General features: G+C 35.7%; 1 protein-coding gene across 6 annotated transcripts in view; it reads left to right on the forward strand.

Annotated features, from left to right (window-relative positions):
• Positions 1–22,310, forward strand: part of LOC140149019 (fibroblast growth factor receptor-like) — a 124,223-nt gene that overhangs the window by 53,672 nt on the left and 48,241 nt on the right. For 4 of the 6 annotated variants that reach the window (XM_072171153.1, XM_072171157.1, XM_072171159.1 and 1 more), the window contains exon 3: positions 7,101–7,412. The exons of the other annotated variants lie outside the window; for them this stretch is intronic. In XM_072171153.1, the coding sequence (XP_072027254.1) occupies positions 7,316–7,412 (97 nt within the window). In that variant the 5' untranslated portion in view covers positions 7,101–7,315. The remainder of the gene's footprint in view (positions 1–7,100; positions 7,413–22,310) is intronic. 6 annotated transcript variants of the gene reach the window in all.

The raw sequence follows: 22,310 nt of genomic DNA on the forward strand, positions 1-22,310 counted from the left end.
TGTATGATGTAAATGGATAATTTGGTATCCAGTCATGTGGCACCAAAGCCATTGGATGCAAAATGATAGGTGTAAACAAATCGTTGATATCTCCAATGAGCCAAGTGCGATTCAAATGACATCTCTGTGATGAAAGTCTGGTCCAGAGTGGCACATCAATGACGCAAGTATTTTTCCTTCATACACATGTAGTAAAACGCTTATATATCATATTGCTTGAATGCGATTATATAAATGTTGTTTGTAACACCTCACCATGCCCCAATTAACTTTGAAATATCATGAGTGATGGAGCTCAAGCGCCGGTGATACCCTAAATTGCATTATATTATGATTCTGCGTGATGCACTATGATACAGTGATACACTCAGTCTGCATTATACATAATACATTGTATGTTGGAATGAATATTTTAAACAGTTCTCAACAAAATAGCGACTTATTTCATCACCACATCCGTGAGGGACTTCATCAGAATTGGATATCCTCTGCCAATATACTCAATCAAGTAGAAGAAGGTGACCATTTGAGCAAATCGGCACTCGCAGCTTCAAAAAAAGTATACCAGACAGAGAAGTGTTTAAAAAAATTTAATGCTATAATCACATCAAGTACATGTAGCACTGGTCCATTGCTGGATGTGACACTCTCCCTAGCAATAACCAATTGCATGCCCTGGCGGGCTTGAGTTAGCAGCCATGCCCTCACCATGCGCTATTCGAAGGCATCATGCTCAGAGAAACTTGAGCCAGTTCTATTAAGTACATATTTTATCATTTAACTATTTTATTCAAGTCTGTGTGAATAGTAACACCTTCCCAGGCCATATATGATATAACTTGCAAACAAACAAAATATTACCAGAAGGTGAAAAGCGGTGGTAATATAGTTTTCTATTCCAAGATTCAGAAGTACAGTGCAACCTCTCTTATCTGGCCATGATGGACAAAGCATTGGCGGATATAAACCTGGAGTGAATTATATGTAATTTTGTCATTAAATGTCTGAAGTGCTAACATTAAGACAGCCAAATAATTACTCAAAACGGAGTAATACAATGAAAGATGGTATTTGAGTGTTGTATGCAACATGACCTTCTAAATGCAATGGTGCATAAGCTCTCCAAGCATTCAAAACATGTTTTTCTATGATGATCACATGTCCCGATAACAGAGAGATGATTAGAGATCCATATAAAAGAGGTCCGCATAAGGGAGGTTGGACTGTATAATATAGACCTTTCCTTGAATCAGTACTTGGATATGTATTAGTCTAGATAGACAATGCTATCTATTGTTTGGTCTAATAATATATAGAATGCCATAGAAGCAAATGTAATTGCTAATTTGGTTACTGAGGATTTAGTATCATGTGACCAGGTTCAAGAAGGAAAATAATTCCATTTGCAATTAGCTTTAAGGATTTGGCATTGTTTAAGGTCCAAGAAGAAAAGATTGCCATTTGCAAATGTAGTTTACTGAGGATTTAAATAGTGCGCCATCACTCAGGTATGGTATAAGAAGAAGCAAACATTCAATAATATGGTAAGCATATTCTGGAGGATTTAGGGATTAAAGTACCATACATTACTGTTCAGTGATCCATCAGGTGAGATTCAGCATGGATTCACGTACAAGAAAAACAAGATTGTCTGTTTCAATTTAGTTGGTGTCCTTTATGCTATATTCATACTTGGTGTGGCTTTGGTTGTAGGTTCCTTGTTAAGCTATGTGAAGCAAAACATTAAGTTCAGCGGTGAGTTGCTGTGGAAATTTTAGGAAGTTGTATAGCCTCTGTGGAGATTGTATGAATTACATAGACAGGTAATTAGGGTATCTACAAATCAGGAGCAAGAGAGATAAAGAGAGTGAAATAGATTTTAGCTGACTTAATTATGCAAATTTAGCTTACCTTGCACCAACTACAAATCCAAGTGTTTTTTGTTTGTTTTTTGTTTTGTTTTGTTTTGTTTTTGTTTTTTTGCTATGCTGGGCATTAAGAAACCAGGAAATGTATGATTCATAATGTAATATTCATGAAAGGAAAGTAATTCTGGTAAAATGACAAAGTCAGAGAAGGGAAGAGATTGACACCCATCTTTGTTAGTAAATAGTTACTTTGTCATATAACCTTGGCATGCATTGAGCAAAAGCATGTACTGAAAGATCAGTGCAGATTGTATCCTGCAGGTGGGTAGAATTCCAGGTGATCTAATGTAATCTTTTCTTATGAAAGTCAATTCTTAGTTTCCTAAACAATTTCAACAAATGAGGTCTTAAATCCAAGCTAAATAGTATTAGTAGTAGTACATGCAGAGTGTTAGGCAGGATTTGAAGGTTTAGGTGTGTAAATTAAAAAAAACTGGGTGTGTAAATTCCCGGGTGTAAATTTAAGATTTGTGTACGAAGTATAGGCCTTGTAGGCAAAAACACTCCCTACACGACTGGCTGCCTAAAGCCCGATCCTGACTCCACATCTCAGCGCGATGTGATGCTATAAAAACTGTAATCTGAGCCAGGATTTTACGAGCTCAGCGGTGAAAACTCTCATCGTGCGGTGGACGTTTGGGCCCTCGATGGAGTTGAATAATGTTCAACTTTTTCGCATCGCGATGTGATATCGCAGCCGTGTACGCTTCTGATTGGCTGCTGAAAATCAAGATCGGTAGAATGACCTTAAAAGGAGATGCAGACCCCACATGCTTTTTAAAACATCGCAACATCGCACAATGAAATTAAAAACATTTGAATTTCATTCGATGCTTTTCAAACATTGCATTCGCGCTAAGTGGAGTCAGGATCGGACATTACTTGTCTTAACCCTAACCCGCCAGGGGCTTTTTGGCGGCGGGACGGGAAAGAAGGAAGGAATAAAGAGAGAAAACAAAGAAAGAAGTTGTTTGCTCTGGGTGGGATTCGAACCCGAGACCCCTCGCATGCCAAGCACTGGGTCGGCGACACTTTGCCACAGGTTTTGGGCTTCGCTGGCCAGCAAAACCTTGCCTATATATCACTTAAGGCGATTGCATCATCACACCACGTGGGATGCACGCACAAACGGTAATGAGGGGATATATGGCTTATTGCATCACCTATCGCCATAATTTGTAAATGGATTTGAATCCAAAATGTTACATTCAGGTAGCCTTCTGAATATGAAGAGTCTTTGTACAGGGATAAATTATTCAGATTACTTAGGGGATTAACTATCCAGTGTATTGTTATGATTGACCCATATTTTCTTATATATACTCCCTGATGGGGTACTCATTAATTTTGTATAAAAAAAGTTAGCATATATGCTTCACCAAAGCACTATGTATAGTTTTGTAGTAATTTGCCCCTTCCAGCTTTTGATTGCACTTTGGCTCGACTAACTCCAATCAGGCCGGAATTAGCGAACTGGAAAACGGAAGTGAGGACGATTGTATACAGTATAGCCTGAAAACTGAAAGTGAGAACAATTTAATATTGTGAAGTGCTGAGGAAGATGCCTTCATTATTTTTCAAAATTCTGTTTTTTACACGATTTACATGGTGCTGTAGTTTTGTCAAAATCTGTGATTTTGAATAAAGTGCAGAATCATCATTTGATTATTACGATGGCGTGGGGGCGTGCGAAGCACACATTGGCGACATTGGCACTGGTAGTAAATTCCAATTTTCTTTGCTTCACCTCGGTTGTTTGGCTCAAAATCAATAGGGACGTATCTGACAGTAAAAGCAAACATTTTATGGGAAAGAAAACCTAATCTATTTTTTATAGATTTTTTTATAAAGCCTCCACTCATACCCCTGAACAATACTTCAGTAAACTAACAAACCCTGCAAAAATCAAGACTTTAGGTGCTGAATTGTTAATTTTCTTAATTGTGATTTCTCACTTCATGATTTAGCATGGTATTAAGGTCAATGAAAATGTGTCAAGTATACTGAGGTCATTGAACTGCACCCATGAGGGTTGATACTATCCAGCACCTGGTCAATTGTTTGTTTGTTCTTCATTGTTTGCTACTCTGTGTCAATTTTGGATCCCTTCTTCTGGTTTTCCCTCTGGTGTCTGCAGTATCCCTGGGATTTTATCAATAGCTAGCTGTTTTTGTGCCAAGTTCATTGTTTGATATGGTACAGAAATGGCTCATATCACCCATATTCACATCTGTGTGTTGGGAAGTTGAATGTGTCAAAGGAAAAAATTAATAAAGATGTTACCATCAATAGAAGTATTGGTAAATTATCAAAACTTAGCTCTTTTTAAAAAGCTCATTCGGTGATCCCCATGAATGAGTAAAAATAAAATTTTGTATAAATTAATTGAAAGACGGTCAATAAAATTGTAATTAGGTATTTTTGAAATGAATATTTGACAAAAAACAGTGAAAACAGCAGTATTGACAAAGTTGAAGCCTCATTCAAATTCATATAGCTAATTTCTCTACTCACATCTAAATAGAAATAAAATTTTCATTCAAAATGTACTATTTTGTCTTTACTATTCACTGCTTTCAGCTTAAACCACTTGCAGGCTTTTTTTTTAGCACTATGCTAATAAAAAGGTGCAAAAAATGGCATGATTTTTATGATTTTCTGAATGAGCAAATCACTGACACCGTTTTTTAAACAGTGCACGATCTGAGGTTACTGTTCCGAACCCAGGCTACTTTTTGTACATTACAATGCATACAGCCCATAGTATGGCCCTCTATAGCAATGCTCTTACTGTACAGAATAAAGCGTAGTATCAACACTTCCGTCAATAGCCTCAGATTAAGCATGTTATGTAGTTTTTAGGCTCCAATTGTTTTCATTCTGATATTGATTTCTACTAACTTGATTATGGTGAATAAACTATAAAAAATAGAAAGATGATACATCATTTGTGGGAAGTTGTGCAAGAGAAATTAATCTTTAGGACACAATTTGAGTAAAATAACAAAGTGGATGCAAAATTTGCCAGGCCTGATATGTAGTAGATTTTTTTTTAAAGCAAATACTAGAATAATTTGTGGAAATTGAAAACCCGAGGATCAAACTTACTCAGGTGATAATAATGAGAACGGATACTCTTAATTTAAAGAGCATTAAGAAATTCATTGATTTTGAGATTTTCTTCAGAGAACTGAAGATATGAGTTGATGTATACCAACAAACAATAGATATTAGATAATAGCAAGACTAGATGCACCTGTCCAGATGTTGAAAGATGAATATCAGAATCAAAAGTAGACCCATCAGGAGCCCTGAATCATACAAGCTTTAACACTGGGGCAGTGTCATAATTGAATTCAATTGTTTCTACTCAAGTTCAAGAGATATAGCATTAATTAAGTAATGGGTGTTGGGTTTCCTCAGTCATATAAGTGTATTATGTATGTGTGAAATAACTTGGGATCGACATGGATAGTTCTGACTTCTCACAAGTAGAAAATTTGATTTTCCAATAATTGCACAAATCATTTGATTCTCATCCAATCTTTGCTGTGGAAACATAGAAAAGTTCACAAGAATCAAGTTTGATTCATGGATTCTCGCCGAAAATGTAGTCCTGAGCTCATGAATTTTGGTAACATATTCAGTTAAGGTCCATGTAGATTGCTTTGATAATATTTCCAAGTGAAGGATAACCCAGGTCATTGTTAAAATAGTACTTGGGTCAACTTTTGTCTAAATGTTGCGCAAGCACTTGACCATCACTGTGTGGGTTGGGTGAAAATTCAACTTACCAATAATGTATGGGATCACATTTCACCTGCTGTCATTGTTTTAAAGGCATTCATCAGGATGATTTTTGACTGTCAATTGGTATATGATAATCTTATGTTGTTTGCCAACGCACCTGCTAAGCAGACACTCAGCCATCGGGGCAACTAAGCTAGAGTATCAGAAAGCATAGAGCTAGTGTAGGTTAATCCCTGGTAAACCTATTAAGTCCGTATATCTGCATCATCATGATCATGTTCGATTCAGACTCAATTCAGACTCAACATCGCAGCAATGCTTTAAAACATCGCGACATTGCACAATGAAATTTAAAATACTGCAACGATATATCGTGGCGCGATGTGGAGTCTGCATCTCCTTTTGTGGTCATTCGGCCTAATTTTATTTTCCAGCAACCAATCACCGTAAAAACATGCACGGCCACGATAAGAACAAAGTTCAACTCTCATTTTCCACCGTATGCGATGAAATTTTCACAGCCGAGCTCATAAAAACCTGGCACACATTTCATCACGGCCGCAAGTCTGAATTGAACTTCAGGCAATTTTGTAAGATGAATCAGTTCAGTCCATTTATAGTGTAATTAAGGCATCAGGAATGGATTTTAAACGTTTTAGCCAATCTATCTTGAGGTACTCATTGTGTGGTTACAGGCAATCTGCACCTTCATAACTTCACAACAGATTCCAGGTAGAACTAGCCCTGTTCACAAACTGCGCACGCCTCTCGAATAGCGAGCAAGCGAGCACCTAGAGTATCTTGGATTATCATAGGTATCAGAGTACAGCATAGAGCCTGTGCTAATTCCAGGCTGTTATCAATTTCAGTTGCTTACAATACGTACCAATCATCAATTTTGCTTGTGAAATCCAATCCTTCATAACTTAAGATGCATTTGATTTAAGATTCATCCACAATATGTTTTGAGTTGTGACTCTGGGGCTACGACGCACCTGCAATTCACCTTTTTTGTAACTGACCACTTCGCTGCCATTGGCAGCGTTTGGCTCTGCTAACTCCCAACTATGCCGCAGTTAGCTACATTTTTTGTAAGCGGGAAAACTGAAAGCGAGGTCAGAGATGTAAATTACATACTCTCAATTATGCAAAGTTAATCTTTGGCCTCACTTTCAGTTTTCCACTTAGCTAACTCCGGCCTAATTGGAATAAGCGGAGCCAAATGCTGTCCACATCAACAAAGTGGTCAATTTAGAAAAAAAGGTGTACCATGTATTATGCGTTGTATAAAGTGCAAATAAAATCAACCACAGGTATGGTAGAAAGTTGTGATCATAAGCCAATGTGTAATCTTGCAATGAAATTGTACAGTCTTAATATATTCCTTTTCTTTTTTTTTTTCTTTACATTCTTTTTTTGCAGATGCATTTCATGGAATTGCCAGAATTTGAGCAGTGAACTGATAACATGAAGGGGATGTCACTTGACCTTGTGCAGTGATATACTATATTTAGACAGAATTACACTAAACAACAGATCTATATTTGTCGTTATCTGAATTTGTCATTTTGAGCGGAGGATTTGAGCAGACCCGGGTTTGCTACATTGACGTAGCATACGGGTATACAACAAAAACAATGCATTACATAAATTGCTTAGTGAATAGCGCCCTGGTGGTGTTATTTGTTTTATGTTCTGTTTTGTTTGCTGAGATACGAGCGGATATTCCATCAAGTAAGTATACCTTGGTTGCTTTGTTGGTTAAATTGTATTTACAAATTAATATTACATAATCAATTAATGTGATGAGATAGTGACCCCCCCATCTCAAATTATGCAAACTTCAAGCTTCTGCATTAGCACTGATTCATCTCGATGTAGTCTGTGCTTGAAGATTTGAACCTTTAAGACCAATGGTTGATTCACAATTTCACAGGCTCCGGTCACATGCCCACATCACATTTCATTTAGGCCAAATCCTTCCAAGACATTTAAATCTGAAAATTTTGAGTGATTATAAAATGCTCAACTTTAAAAATATGAGATATTACAAATTTACAATAACTGTAACAATATGGTAAATTCAACCCCGTATTGATGGTTTGTGCATGAATCCATAGATAGAAATAGGCAGGCTTTCTAAAGATTCTAGTCTTTATTTGCCCACCGGTTATCTATGCCCCTGGGTCTAAAAAGTAGTCTAGTAGTAATGTATAACATGACTGGGAGCCACTTTTAACTTGAAACTGCCTAGTGGAAAAAAAGTCCCAACATCTCATATTTGCATTACATGTAGCAATATGTTTCGACTTTTTGGTGGTTACAAAGTACATTGTAGCTCCCATTTCACACAAATCCACAAAACTAGAATTTACTGTTTCGTAAAATTTGTGTTTGGTTTGAACCCTGCAGTTTAAATCTTCAATAATGAAATATAGTCAAATATAACTGAACAATGAAATAGTTGCCTCATCCTTCCAAAAAAAAACCAATGTGTCAGGAAACTGGCAATTCACTTTCATTCGCCAGCGAAGTGTTGCGTGTAATCCAATTATCACTATGTCAACTGGATCATGCTTTTGAGTTCTGCACCATGATCAAAATGATCGCAACACAAAGTCTATGGTGTGTACTACCAGTGCCAAAAGTTGTGTGATCCAGTTACCAAGGAGTTACGTAACCACTTTGCTGTCGAATTGGCCTGACCACTGTTGCCTCCCACCCAGTCGAAATACTGGGAAGCAAATTTAAGATATAGAAAGGGGGCATTTCCAAAGTCACTGTCTCTGTGTAATACATGTCAAGAATACATAGGCACACAAAACAACACACAATGAGCTCACAACACCAAGTTCAGATATTGATCCTCTGAAGTCAATGAAACATGTATACATTATGACATGAAGGGTAAAGTAAGTCTTCATTTCCATGTCCTCAATTTGATTGTGCTAATAAAGTGGCAGTATAGTCAGGTTTGAATGATCTGTTGTTTAAAATAGCAGATATATGATACATCACATACAAAGTCAAGTTTCAAAGAAAATTAAAACTGTGACAATTTTAATACTACTGAGATGGATACATGATAGAGTGTACACAGAAGATATGACTGTGGGGAGTGGATATTGGCACAAAGTCAGGATACTCCCATCACTTCATCAGAGGTTTAAATATAACCAAATCTTGTCAGGATAGATTGGGTGTCCTCTGGCAACCATGGGAAGGAAGCCACATCAGTGATGCAAACTTATAAACTGTCTGTAAGAATATAACTTCATCACGGGGAAGACAAATTGATACACTTACCAATATCTTAGCAAGTCGGCTTTTAATTGTTTTTCATTTACGCTTGCATAGTTTCATAAGTAACATTTCAAAAACAGCTGGGTAATGAAGGACTGAACCACAGGTGCATTAAAAATGCATCATCAACTTAACGAAGCAGTTCATCTGTGTTTTAAATATTGAATTCTCACTGATATACCTACGACTTTGGGGAGTGGGTGGTGCCATGCATCTTCAATCCAGTGACTTGTAGCTGTGAATTAGTAATAAGATATGTAATTAAGTTTTGGTTTAGATATGTTTAAGCTACTGTAGATAAAGTTGGGTGTAAGTCCCAAGGGGAAGGATTGTTTGTACGAAGAGATGAGTTGTTTGCGCTTTCTTGGAGACTCTTCATCTTCAGCATGATGTATGCATCACACAAGAATAGGTTTGTGAAATTTTGAATTTGCAGATATGGATATCCCAAGAAAGCCTACAAAAGGAGGCTTATTTGGAGTCCATATTTGAGTACAAATATTATTTCTTATGGAAATGTTACAATCTTGCTTTTAAATATGATTGACTGTGTCAAGTATCAAGCCATTGTGATGCATCTCAAACATAACAAGCAAAAATACAGTAAACTTCCCTCATTTACAATTTAATGTTCATTTTGACAACAGGGCATAGAAAAAGGAGGGAAGATGAGGGAACCAGAAAATCTTGAGATATGGCAGAAAATAATTGGGGTGACTTGTAAAATATAAAATATTACTACAATTATTGTCAAAAATTTTTTTTTTGTATAATTGTAATTGTCATTTGTTTTGTCTATACATTATTAGTGCATCAATAGGCTAATTTTGTAGCCATAAACTACAATGTTAAACAAACTATTTTAACTCACAGAAAATTGCTCAAAATGGCTCATTCATTAGTTTCCAGAAAGGTAGAATTTGATCAATTTTCTATAGCCTGGTTGACAGTTACCAAATGAAGCAACAAAAGCATCATAATTATGATGTCATGTAATCTGCTCAAGTACTTTCATTAGTGAGAAATCCCAGAGTACTATCATGAAAAGTCAACCAATTTCCAAATTGATCGGAGAGTCCTAATATTTTACAGTGCTAATCATGATCAATTTATAACAAACAGGTCCTGGATTCTGACAGATCAAATATTGATCTACAAGCCATGATGTTGAAAATATTGTTATACAATTATGTGTATGGAGGCACATTGCACTGAATTATTATCTACAGTAGCAAGTATCTGAACATTCAATTCCAGGTCTAGTTTAGATTGGTGATGATAAACATGAAAAGAAACCTAGTTAAAACGCAGATAATACATAAATGCAAGGCTAGTTGGGTCAATAACACCATATTGTGACCATTCAGAGTGGTCAAAGAAAAAAACTTGAGTCTTGGTCAAGTTTCTCTCTGCCCAATGGCCAAAATATTGCCTCAAAAGCTTTGGTTCAGTTCTCTTAAATAGTAGGAAGGTCAGTAAGCCAGTAAATTCAAAAGAGCATTTTACATGTTTCAAGACTTATTCAGAGGTCATAATAGTGCAGTGGCAGTGGAGTGTTTTGCTGCAAAAATCCAAGTAGCCAAATCAGTTGTATTTTGCTCAGTGTTCACTTCAGATTTATATCACAACAGACCTTGAAAAGGGTTGATTTTATTTTTTATGTTTCTCTAATTCCAAATGTACTTTCTCTCAACTCATTATGGGAAAACCACTGTGTTAATCCTTTATATGAGTGTTACATCAAAGTTCCCATGTGTTTACGTAAACTTTATCTACGAAACTGTGATATTACTGTAAAGTGAAGTGTGGACACTATAGCCTCTGGGTTTAGCGCTTATCGCCTAAAATTGTGCTAAAAAAAGAATTTTGTGTCTCATCGCACATTTTGGGATTTTGCCAAACACACTATTTTCAAAATACAAAGGCCGCTTCACAGCCACAGGTGCATTGTGCTTATTTGTGTTTACATCATATTTGGTACAGCCTCTGAGAGTACTTGAATTCTCATTAGAATAATATGGTTGTAATATATAGATACAACTAAATTTTCCAATATTAAAATACATATCAAAATGCAAAATAATTGTTAAGATTAACATAAAATGACCCCACTTACATTTTGGTTAGATTTGTACCAAGTCTAATTAATCCACCCAGGCCTTGAACTTAATGAATGAATGAATGAAAGAAAGAAAACTTAATGCATGTAGAAGCATGGTGAAAGCATGTCAACCAAAGTCTTACCTAGGGGTAAAATCTTTTCTTGGAGTTCGCACTTAAGTTAAGTGATTTTGATTTAACCTTCCATGTATGTATGCAATCTGAATAAAATTTGTAAGAAATAAATTCATATTTTTGTTTTGAAAATTTGACTATGTGCTATTGTTAATATAAGCATATGTATTTGTAAAATATTTCTACTTTTGAATGGGGGGAAAACAGGACTTCATCAGTTGTAGTAATAAATCTATATTTTAAGCTATATAATTAAGCATGCCATGTGTTAATGCATGAAAATTACCAAAGTCAGAAAAGCCACTGTTGTTTCCATCGTCTTTGAAAAAAATTAAATTGGTTGAAGGGATACTTTAAGGCATTGATTTAGTACTTTTAAAAGCTATTGCTATACAGAAAAGGTTGGGTCAAGTAGAATTTTACAACTGAGTAACTTTGCTCATATAATAAAATGTTGGTAAAGTTTGAGTTGTCTTTCAGTGTAACATTTATTATATTGGTACATTAGGACTCCCTCCCTCATTCACCTTTTTGAGCAAGCAGCAAGCATTCAATACCGTTCCCCTTGTATAGTATAGTGTTTTTGACACAATCAGATGAACCAATCTATTCACCAAGCATGCATCACACAGCCAACATAAAATTCTGTCATGTTCTTCTTGGAAATGTAACAATTTCAAAGTGAGCTCGCACGGATCCTTTTCTGGTGAGCAATTGGCCTCGAGTAAACATGTGCATCTTTGCCGTTCCCAGATAAAAAACTTCACAAGTTTTTCTACATAAAAGTGTATACTTGTCATCATGGTTTTAATATTGGATTGAAATTTTAGTCAGTCACATTTTTACAGCATTTAAATGCAGTCAATATAGCAACCCATCCTTCACAATATTGATATCCTATATTATTGAACGATAGGTTTATCGATATATCCTATTTTAGGTTCACTGCTTGATGCTATGAGGAAAATATTACATCATGGTATGATAAATGGTGGTAAAGACCAAAGTACTTGTAGACAAGTAGACACTTTATTTGTTGTGCAATTCACAAGTTGATGTACCCTTCATGGTGTACGTGCCTTTGCATGATAATTAGAAACAAATCTAGCTAAGAACTAAACCCTAGTTCCTACCTATACTTTATTCAGATTATAATTGGCGAAAACTGAGACTCAACAGTGTTTATTGATTTAGAATGGTCATACAGTTGAGCGAAGTACCTATGCTATTTGCGTGTTGTGTAATGTTTGTCTGGTGCACAGCTGATTGCAAATTTTTGGGACTTTATTGATGCATACACATGTACATATGTACAGTAACAAAAATCGAATAATATTCACCAATTATAAACCTAACAAAATATAAAACCCAGCATTGCTTCATTTCCACCAGCAATATGCATAAATATTGTTAAAAATACATTTCAAAACATTTCAGTTTGTTGTCTTTATTTGTATGTTCTACCCATTTCCCCATCAAGTTAGTGTTCCTTGCTCTCACACACTTGTATCATTTTAGTCCTTGATGTCTTTTGTGTGTCCTTGTCCTTTGGATTCATCATTACCTACTTATTTCAATTTGTGTTTTTTGTTCAAAGTGCAGTAACTGTCATGTTTTCTTCATACTTGCTTGTCCTTGCACTGGAAATTTGTCAAATTCTGAAACTGAAGTAAAACCAATTATATGATTCTGGGAACACCACATATGACGTCCAAGAATTGGATAAATATTGATTCAACAACAACTGTCTGTAATGTAGATGTTAAGATAATTTTAGACTTAAATCGTTCTAGAAAGTTTTTTCTACATAAAAGGTAGATAATACCAAATTCCTGGGAGTATTTATAGACGAAAACTTAACATGGAGGTGTCATATTAACTGTATAGCAAAAACTATTTCAAGGAATATTGGTGTAATGAACAAACTCAAATTCTTTGTACCAGATCGCATTCTTTATACTCTATATTGTACCTTTATTCAACCTTATTTGAACTATGGAATATTAATTTGGGGAAACACATGTAAAACATATTTGGATAAAATTGTGAAACTCCAAAATGGGCGATAATGGACAGTTGCCAGTAGTCATTACAGAAGTCATACACCCCCTTGTTTGCCAAATATAACATTTTAGCAAACAATGACACCTATAAATTAGAATTGGGAGTTTTTATGTATAAGTACAGTATTAATGAATTACCGAGCTTATTTGACAGTTTATTTACCCTACGATCTAATATTCATGATTACCAAACAAGAAACGTATTAATAACTATAACTTGACTAAAAATAGCAGGGTTTTCACCGATCTGATTGCAAATTTTTGAGAACTTTATTGATGCATACACACACTGTACATGCTGTCCATTACAGCTGGTCCTATATTATGGAACTCATTGCAAAAATCTTTAAGAGCGTCTTATTCAGTGAAACATTTCGGAACGCAATATGTACAAAAGACATTTAATTTCAAAATATGATTAATTGACGAGCATTGTAGTTTGTTTTTTTTGTTTCTTGTTTGTTTGTTTGTTGTTTTTAATTTTTATTATTTGCTGTTGAATTTTCTGTTTGGTAACTTTTCTGTTAAAGGATGGCTACCTCTGGCCTTACTGTTTTCGGCCATCTCCTCCATGATTCTTTGATGGTATTTTAATGCGTTTTTTGTATTTCTATGTGAATTGTGGAAATAAATAAATGAATGAATGAATGAATGAATGAAGTGCAGTGATGCTCACAAAATATCATCTTCAGTAGTCAGTTTACAGGTGAATGCAACTATGAGTGAGTTTAAGTAGCTGGGGCTACATGTACTTGTTCAAGAAATGAGGGTTTAGCAGGCAAGTGTTTTGCCTTCATGAATACAAAGTGCACTTTATTTGTTTTAAAGTAAACCTGTAACTTAGCTTAAGAATATCCGATTTCAACAGAGAAAAAAAGCGGTGTTGAAAAGGAAATGATCTCCATTTTAATAATTATTTTAAAAACCCTCAAAATTCACCCCTGCCCAGAAGTGCCTCTTTTTGACATACCAGATCACATTTGTTCTGTTATAAATGAAAGAATGCATTTAACTCTCACTGCCATGCATAACAGTTCCATGTATTTATGGATATCTAGTGTGAACAAAACGATGCAACTGTTAAAACTCGGCAACCCTTATCTAATGGAAAAGCTGACAAATGGTGCGCTAAATTTTGAAGATCCTTCAGTCAAAAGTTGAAGTTCAACAATAACTTTTTACCTGTGTACTACACTGTTTTGGAATTTAGTGAGCTGATGGTTGAGTGCATTTGTAAAATTTGAATGGTAAAGGATAGCTTGTGTTGGTTATTTCCCACGAGTTTGAATGTGTGTTTTTTCTGTGATAAAACAACTTGGCACAGATCTACAATGTATTTTATGGTTCACAAGGCAACTGCTGGGTTTTGAAGTTGTGACGTCTTGGTCAGAGATGAGTGAGCACTAAAATTTTTCTTGAATTTAATGTGCTATTATTATCATTTGAACATAGATTGTTGTGTCACTTGTGTGTGATAATTCATGGCCTATGACTATGTTAAATATAAATGGTTTGAAATGAAGTTGTAGTGTGATTGCAGTATGGAAAAAATCCAATGCAAATCCAGTGAAGTGGAAACAAGCCTTGTGATTTTAGGTGTGTGAGAATAGTTGACTGACTAAATTTGTTGAAATCTCAGGAAAACATTTATCTCTGTCAGTTTTCTTTTTTCTTTGTGGCCATGACTTAATGGCACCCTGATAGTATGACTAGCATATGCCTCTGCTCTGTGCCAACTTCAGCAGGTGTTATGCACCTGAGCCATGGCAGTAGGTAGGCAGGCAGGATGGATTCTCTTACAATTCGATCAGTTTTTGGTGTCCATTTGAAGGAAAGAATCAATACCAAATGCTTTTTGCCAAAATTATTTTTATTTGACCTTGGTTGGCCATTGTAACTTGAACTAGAAGTAAAATGTAGTAAAACATGGCATGCCATCGTATTGTTTTTGGACTGTCAAATTTTAAGAGTTGGCAGCCAAAAGTATATAGTCCCCAGTTTACTGTGTGTGAGCATTGCTATGGCAATTTTCCCTTGATACTACATGTAGGCCTACTGCTAGAAATAAACATTATCTAAATCAATATTGATAGATTTTTTCATGCATCTATGGTTTCCAAATTCAGAATTTTTCATGATTTCCCAATTTCCAGGCTGGCTTGAAAATTAAAGCTCTGCAAGTCATTTTTTTTTTTTGGGGGGGGGGGGTATTGTAAGAAGGTGTAGATTTTGTATTTTGGTCTTAAGAGGATGGGAAAACATCTGTTCTAGGGGCCTGGCTGGCCCTAGTTTTTGTTGGTACTGAGTGTGTGTAAAATGAGCCAATTTTTCTTGAAAAGTATTTTAATTTTGACTGAAAAAGTTGTGAGCGAGGTGAGTGAAAAAAAAATGCCAAGAAGACTTAAAAAAAGAAGAACCCCAAACATGAACATGCATCTTTAAAAATACAAAGTTGATGCCTGCTCAGTCGACTCTACTTGAAAGGTCTGTGCACTCAGAGAACAGGGTTTTTTCATGGCCTTTTGAGTGTCTTCTGTCAGCAGATGTTCTGTCTACAGGCAACTCAAAAAAAAAGGAACAACAAATCTCAATTCAATATCCATCTACATTCTATTCACATGAATTCTAAAGAGGCTCTTAAACTGAGAGCATTGCAAATTATGCAGGAAATGGGCTCTATATGTATACTGGTTTTATCAATACTTACTAAAATATTACATTTTGTAAGTTACACAAAAGATCCAGTAACACATTGTACTTCATGTTCAGCCATTTTTAAACAGAAATCATGTCAAAAGTTACTTCTGTGCACCCATGGACCAAGCAAGGTGTGCACTCATCTGTGATTCCTCTCAATACAAACTATTAGTTCAATATAGGGTGACCCTAAAATGAACAACTCTAAACAATAAGCAACATGACTTCATATCAAGGCTATTTTAATTTCACTTGAGATTTCAATTTATACCATTTATTGAATACATTGATTGCTTTTTCAAGTAATTTCACCTTGCTCTTTGGCAAAGTGTATAATTGTTTTTATTTGGTAGTGTGCAGGTCTGCAGGACAGGCCTGCCAAATTCCAAAAATTGGAGCTGGAAACTGGAAAATTGCATGATACCTGGATACAGAATTGGTGAAAGATTTGTGGAATTTTAACATTTTAACCATTCTAACTTCAATTTTGTAATACCTGAAGACTCAAGAAGTCCTGTCTATGAGTATGATACAGTTGTACTCAATTTTTTATTTTCATTCCTCCATGTTTTTAGACACCATTGTCCATGCTTGTAATCATAGAAATGACTAGACTATTTAATAGGCCAAAAATAAAAATAAACATGTTTCACATCCCCCCGCGTCCTGTTTTGAGGTTTCTTTAATTATATTTTTATTTTTTGAAATTCAGTTAACTTTTCAAAAAATATGTCTAGGAAGTAGAGATAATAATTAATATAATATAAACAGCCTTGCTAATATATACAAGAAACACTTTTGGAAGGTTTTGTGATAATTAGAAGGGGTCTATTTCTCAGAACAACAAATAAAAAATGGCCTGCTCCTTTTTCCAAGCATTATTTTACATGGGTATTTACACTGATTTTTGCGATAAAAAAAAAAAAGAAGAAAAAAAGCCCCCTCTTCCTCCTTTTTTTCTTCAAAAACCTGGATGTGAAACATGGTTTTTGTTTTACTTAGCCTTATGTATTGTAGCAGTCAAGTTAGCTCAATCGATAAGGTGTTCGACTATGGTGTGAGAGGTTGCTGGTTCAAATCCTGGCGGTGCCTAGTACGCTCTCGTGAAAATAATTGAGTTAGCTTGAAATTCCCCTGGACAAGGAACTAACTGCTAATTGTCTTGTTGTAACCCGTACGAAACTCAGGGAGCTGATCCTGGTTGCGATGGTTATTTGTGGAATGTCTAGGGTGTGCGCTCTTGAAGCAGCAAAGTCCCTAATTTGTTGTGGGTTTGTGGAATGATGTGGGCCGTAGTGGTCAGCGAAAACCTGTAAAGTGTGCTGGATCAACGTCTAGGTGTTGTGCCTGTGCATAGCGCACTATAAATCACTGCGCTTTTTTTTTTTCCCCTTTTTTTTTATTGCTATGTCCATGTCATATATTAAAGATTTAACTTTTTGCAGAAAATCACAGCACTTACTGGACAGATAGTATTGGGAATGGAAAGTACATGGACCCAGTGGATTGTTGCCAAGCCGCACTTTTTAAGCCCAATTTGGTTAACTCTCCTTGATGTCATCACATAGAAAGTACAATATTCTCACTTGTACTACAAATTTTGAGGTTTACTGTCTGGCAAAATTTCAAAACAAATTTCTTGCCACATTTTCCATACATTTTATTGGATAAGCGCTGACTAATTTGGGACAATAATCCATTGTGAAACATGATTAAAATACCATCATAAAATGGCGTTAGTTTGTTTGAACAATGAGAAACACAATAGAATTGAAAATATTGTAATTGTATGAGTAAGTTTAGGGTTTATTACCTGTCTCCAGATCAGTAGATTGTTACTATTGATGCCAAAGTACAAATATTCCATTACCCTAATGCTCCTATTGTGTGTTTCATGAATAATTTCTACTCTGATTTGCACGCTATGTTTCAAAGTCACCAATACCAAAAGTGCAGCTAGAAGTACATGAATTCTTGTAAAGGTCACTGCAGATTTGATGTTACACTTACTATTTTTATTCTGGCTTCAATAAAGTGCATGAAAAATGGGAGGTTTAAAACAATGTTGCTTAAATATGCATTCAGTACACGATTTGTAAAATCCATTAATGTAATCAATATTTAAATATAAGTGGTACATGGACTATAGCACAATCTTTGATTTTCTCAATTAATCTACTTTAATATAAAACATGCGGATTTCCTGATTTAAGGTAGTGTACTTTTAATACCAAGTTGATATCACTAACATACATGAGACAATAAATGGAGCCACTTTTGCTAGGAAACCTAATCTGGCCAACAAAGTATAGTTTGATGATTCAATAATAGGCTATTAGTATTCAAAGCCATCCCATTGCATGCCAGCCATTACTCAGGCTTCAATATTTTTGTATTTTTGTAACCACTTTAACCTTAACACCTACACAGTTAAAAAGGGTTCTTTCATGGAGTTCCTACGTAATAGAAACTAAAGGGTGAATAAATGACAAGCCATTAGTCTTCGTGCATTTCTAAACGATTTCAAACATCCAAACAAATCCTAAATACACCCATTAAAAGAAACCGTCATCGTCGGTGTAAACCAAACCAAAGCAGAGCTATTCAGTTGAGAGTGAATACCGCTCTATTGGCATTGCACGATATACCTTCAGAAGTTTGTTTGTTTCACACAGGGGTGTTAGGCTGGCATTATGGAACTGCCAAGCGATCCATCATTCTGTTCGTGAATGAAACGATCAAGTTAACTTGGTACAAAGCTCCAGTCCTTTTTTGCCTTTGGTCTTTTTTTTCAAAGCCTTTCACAACAACTCCGTTCCACCACAAACATGACCACATTCTCATATCCTAGTTACAAATTCAAAACCTTGCGCTAATTCCACATGCTGTGTTGTGGTGGAGGTTGCGATCAATCTGACAGAAGCCAAAGTCCTATTGCTGAATCTATTCGTGGAGGAGGGACCAATGCACTTGAAATTGAGACAAAAAGTTCATTTTCATACCTGCTTCAGGGGAGGCCAGCATTTTGGCCTTTGAGAGAATATAAGAGCAGGTACATGTACATACAGCAAGTCTGTGATAGACTTGCTGAGATATTTCTGTGGTAGCCAAGTAGTAAATAATATTATAGGGTACAACAATGTAGTGCAAGTGTTGGTTCTGGTTGCCATGTTCTGAAATTTTGTTGATACTACACAAACCTCCATTGCACATTAAAGTTGCGTGATAACATAACAATTGGCTGAGGAGTCTTTGTGAATGAATATGTTTGTATTGCTCATTACTTGATTTAGTCTAGACAGCCATCAAAACAAGAAACTTTAATCAGGATCTGTGATTTAATTCACTTCGGTTTTTGAAGTAGAAAGAACACTCCCATAATACACTGAAACAATAATTCCTGTTGCACTGAAAGTGTTTTCATAAATATATTTTCTCGCAAACCAATGTGTGTAAACCTAAGAATTTGTAGGTAGAAATGCATTTTCTACAAGACTACCAGTAGTCAATCTGTAATATTTGTATTTGTTCCCTTAAAATATGAAGCTAATGGGTTTAGTTGACACTTCTCCATTGATTATGATGGCTCAAAAGGAATGGTTTTGGTTCAGTTCATCAGACACATAGATTTATCATTTGAATTCCTCTCAAACAGTTGTTACTGGATCAGAGGTTACTGGATTGTGTGTCAGTCAGACAATCCATGAACTAGGCCCTATTTCTGATCACAATATAACTTAATTTCATAATTCAGAATCTAGTCAATGTTTGTGGCTGAGCAGAGACACTGTTTTAATTTTGCATGTGTGACACCATGAAGCCAAATTTGTCACAAAAATGTTCCGGTCAAAAGCAGATGACAAATTATTTTGTATCGTTTGTTTGCAGCAATAAAGATATAATAGTCGTATCTCTTGTACATTCTTTCTAATGTTTGTAGTATTTTGAGCATACATTAGGTAATGATTTAATGAACATATATTTTATTGCACTCATTTGATGACATTGTGCTTTTCTGTACTGGTGTCCTGCATTTGAGAATAGGTAAAGTGACTGGTAGAACATTAAGGGTCTTATAAATTAAAAGTTTGTTGAAGAGGTGGGCATTTCTTTTGGAAAATTGCCCTTAGCTACTGACCTCGTAGATTTTGCAGTGCCCTGCAATAAGGAGTGCAAAATTATCCATCACTAGAGCCACATCCTGGTGATAGTCTACTGATAGACCGTAAATTAAGTTGGGGGAGGTGGACCCTTGACCTTTGACACGACTCCTGCTAAATGTTCCAAACTGTTCCCTGGTGATGAGCTTTGTTGATCAGAGCAACTTAAAATTAGACTTGACCTTTGACCTGGGATGACCTTTGCGGGTTTATACTCTCCGGGAGTCAGGGATTATTTTTCGCAAGTTACAGCCCAATTGGAACAACTTCAAATTTGACCTGATCTTTGACATCGGATGACCTTTGTGGTTTTAGACTCCCCGAGTGTTGAGGATGATCATTTTCCCCGAGTTACAGCCCAATTGGAGTAGCTTCAAATTTGACCTAACCTTTGACCTCGGATGACCTTTGCAGTTTGGTAGGGATTATTTTACCCGAAAGTTAAAGCCCGATCAGAGGAACTTTAAATTTGACCTGACCTTTGACCTTAGATGCCCTTTGCGGTTTTATACTCCCGGAGTGTCTATCCCTGAGTTACAACCCGATTGGAGCAACTTTACAAATTGCATTATGGGTAAACAACCACTTCACATTGCATTATGGGTAGGCTTACACAACCACTTCCATACCCTTACCAACAGACAGAAATGACATATGGGTAGGCTTACACAACCACTTCCATACCCTTTACCAACAGACAGAAATGACAAATCTGTACCATTTGCAGACCATTCGGACAAAGTTTGAAATTCAAAAATAATGTGCAGCAATGAATTCTGGGTAGACATTACGGTGCATGCATGTGTTACTTGAACTCTTTCTCTAGTGACTGCCAGAGGTATGTTTCCACTACTACTGCAGTTGAACATAGAAGTAAGTCCTGCATAAATAGTTTTCACTCTCCTGACCTTATAACCCACTTAGCCATATTTCTGCCAACTCCCTCCCCTAGAGTAAAGACAGAGATATCCACAGACCCACAGACCGAGAGCTCTGTGTTAGTAGTTTGATAAGGCCTTTATCCTCCCTCCCTTCTATTGAAGCTTCAGGTTAGCAAGATGGAAGGTTGCTTTTTGTTGTCTCCTATATAGAAGCTTAGATTACCATTGTTATGTGCGCTTTCTCAAAATGGAATTTGTGTAGAATTGTTTTTTTCTTGTGAGACAATGGCACCGCCGAAATATGGCAACAAAAGGAGCTTACTTTGTAACCAAGTAAAATGGATCAAATTTGCCCTGTGTAATGACAGGGTTTTTGGTATCATTGTGCTGTAGTACTTTGAACTTGTAATTTGAAGAGTTGTGAAGTGTAAATTTAGCATGGTCCCCCATGAATGGCTAGGTGTGTGTTTCTGAATTTGGATACTTCTTTAAATTCAATAGAATGTCAAGGAATGCAATCTCTGTCTGCAATAAACATACTAGTGAAAATTATTGAAGTAGACTTGTTTCAATTTAAATACTGTATATTGAAAAATGTGCAATTTTGTTCTGTTTGTTTAACATTGATTTGACCTAAATTTTCCCAGCATGAATTTGCAAATGGTTGATTTGACTATTTCGTTACTGTTTCGATTTGTATTATATTACAACTCTACTTATATCCAGACAAAGCAATAATTGCACAGCTGTCTTATTTACATGTATAAAGCCATAGATTTTAAAGCTTAGTTGTGCATTTAAAAAAAATTCATGCCCTACAATTTGGTTATACTTTTGTTGCAAAATGTATTTCTGTATAATCTGGCTTTCTTGTAATGTTTGGTCAGAATATACAGCAAAAAAGTAGGCCTATAACCTTTCTTATTTTAAGAAAATGTGTTGAAATATTTTGAAATTAGATAAATTCTGTAGTATATGTACTACTAGTAGCCAACAACTTCACAACTTGAGTTTACCGAAAAAATCAATCAAAGTAATCATTCTCCATGTACAGGTAAATCAGATATACAAATTGTATTTTTATTTCGCAACCTTTCCTCAGAACATTCCCATATAACGTTACGTACCGGTACATGTAAGTGAATTTGAAGCAAACATGCATAAAATGTTAAATCTTTACACCCACTGATCCATGATTTAATAGAAATTGCTATCTAACAGTTTTTCTAGGATAGTGTTTGCTGCTTGTCAGAATTTTGTAAATCCTACTGATATTCAGATGATACTTGTTGG

Source organism: Amphiura filiformis, chromosome 3, assembly GCF_039555335.1.
Source record: "Amphiura filiformis chromosome 3, Afil_fr2py, whole genome shotgun sequence".
NCBI classification, from domain to species: domain Eukaryota; kingdom Metazoa; phylum Echinodermata; class Ophiuroidea; order Amphilepidida; family Amphiuridae; genus Amphiura; species Amphiura filiformis.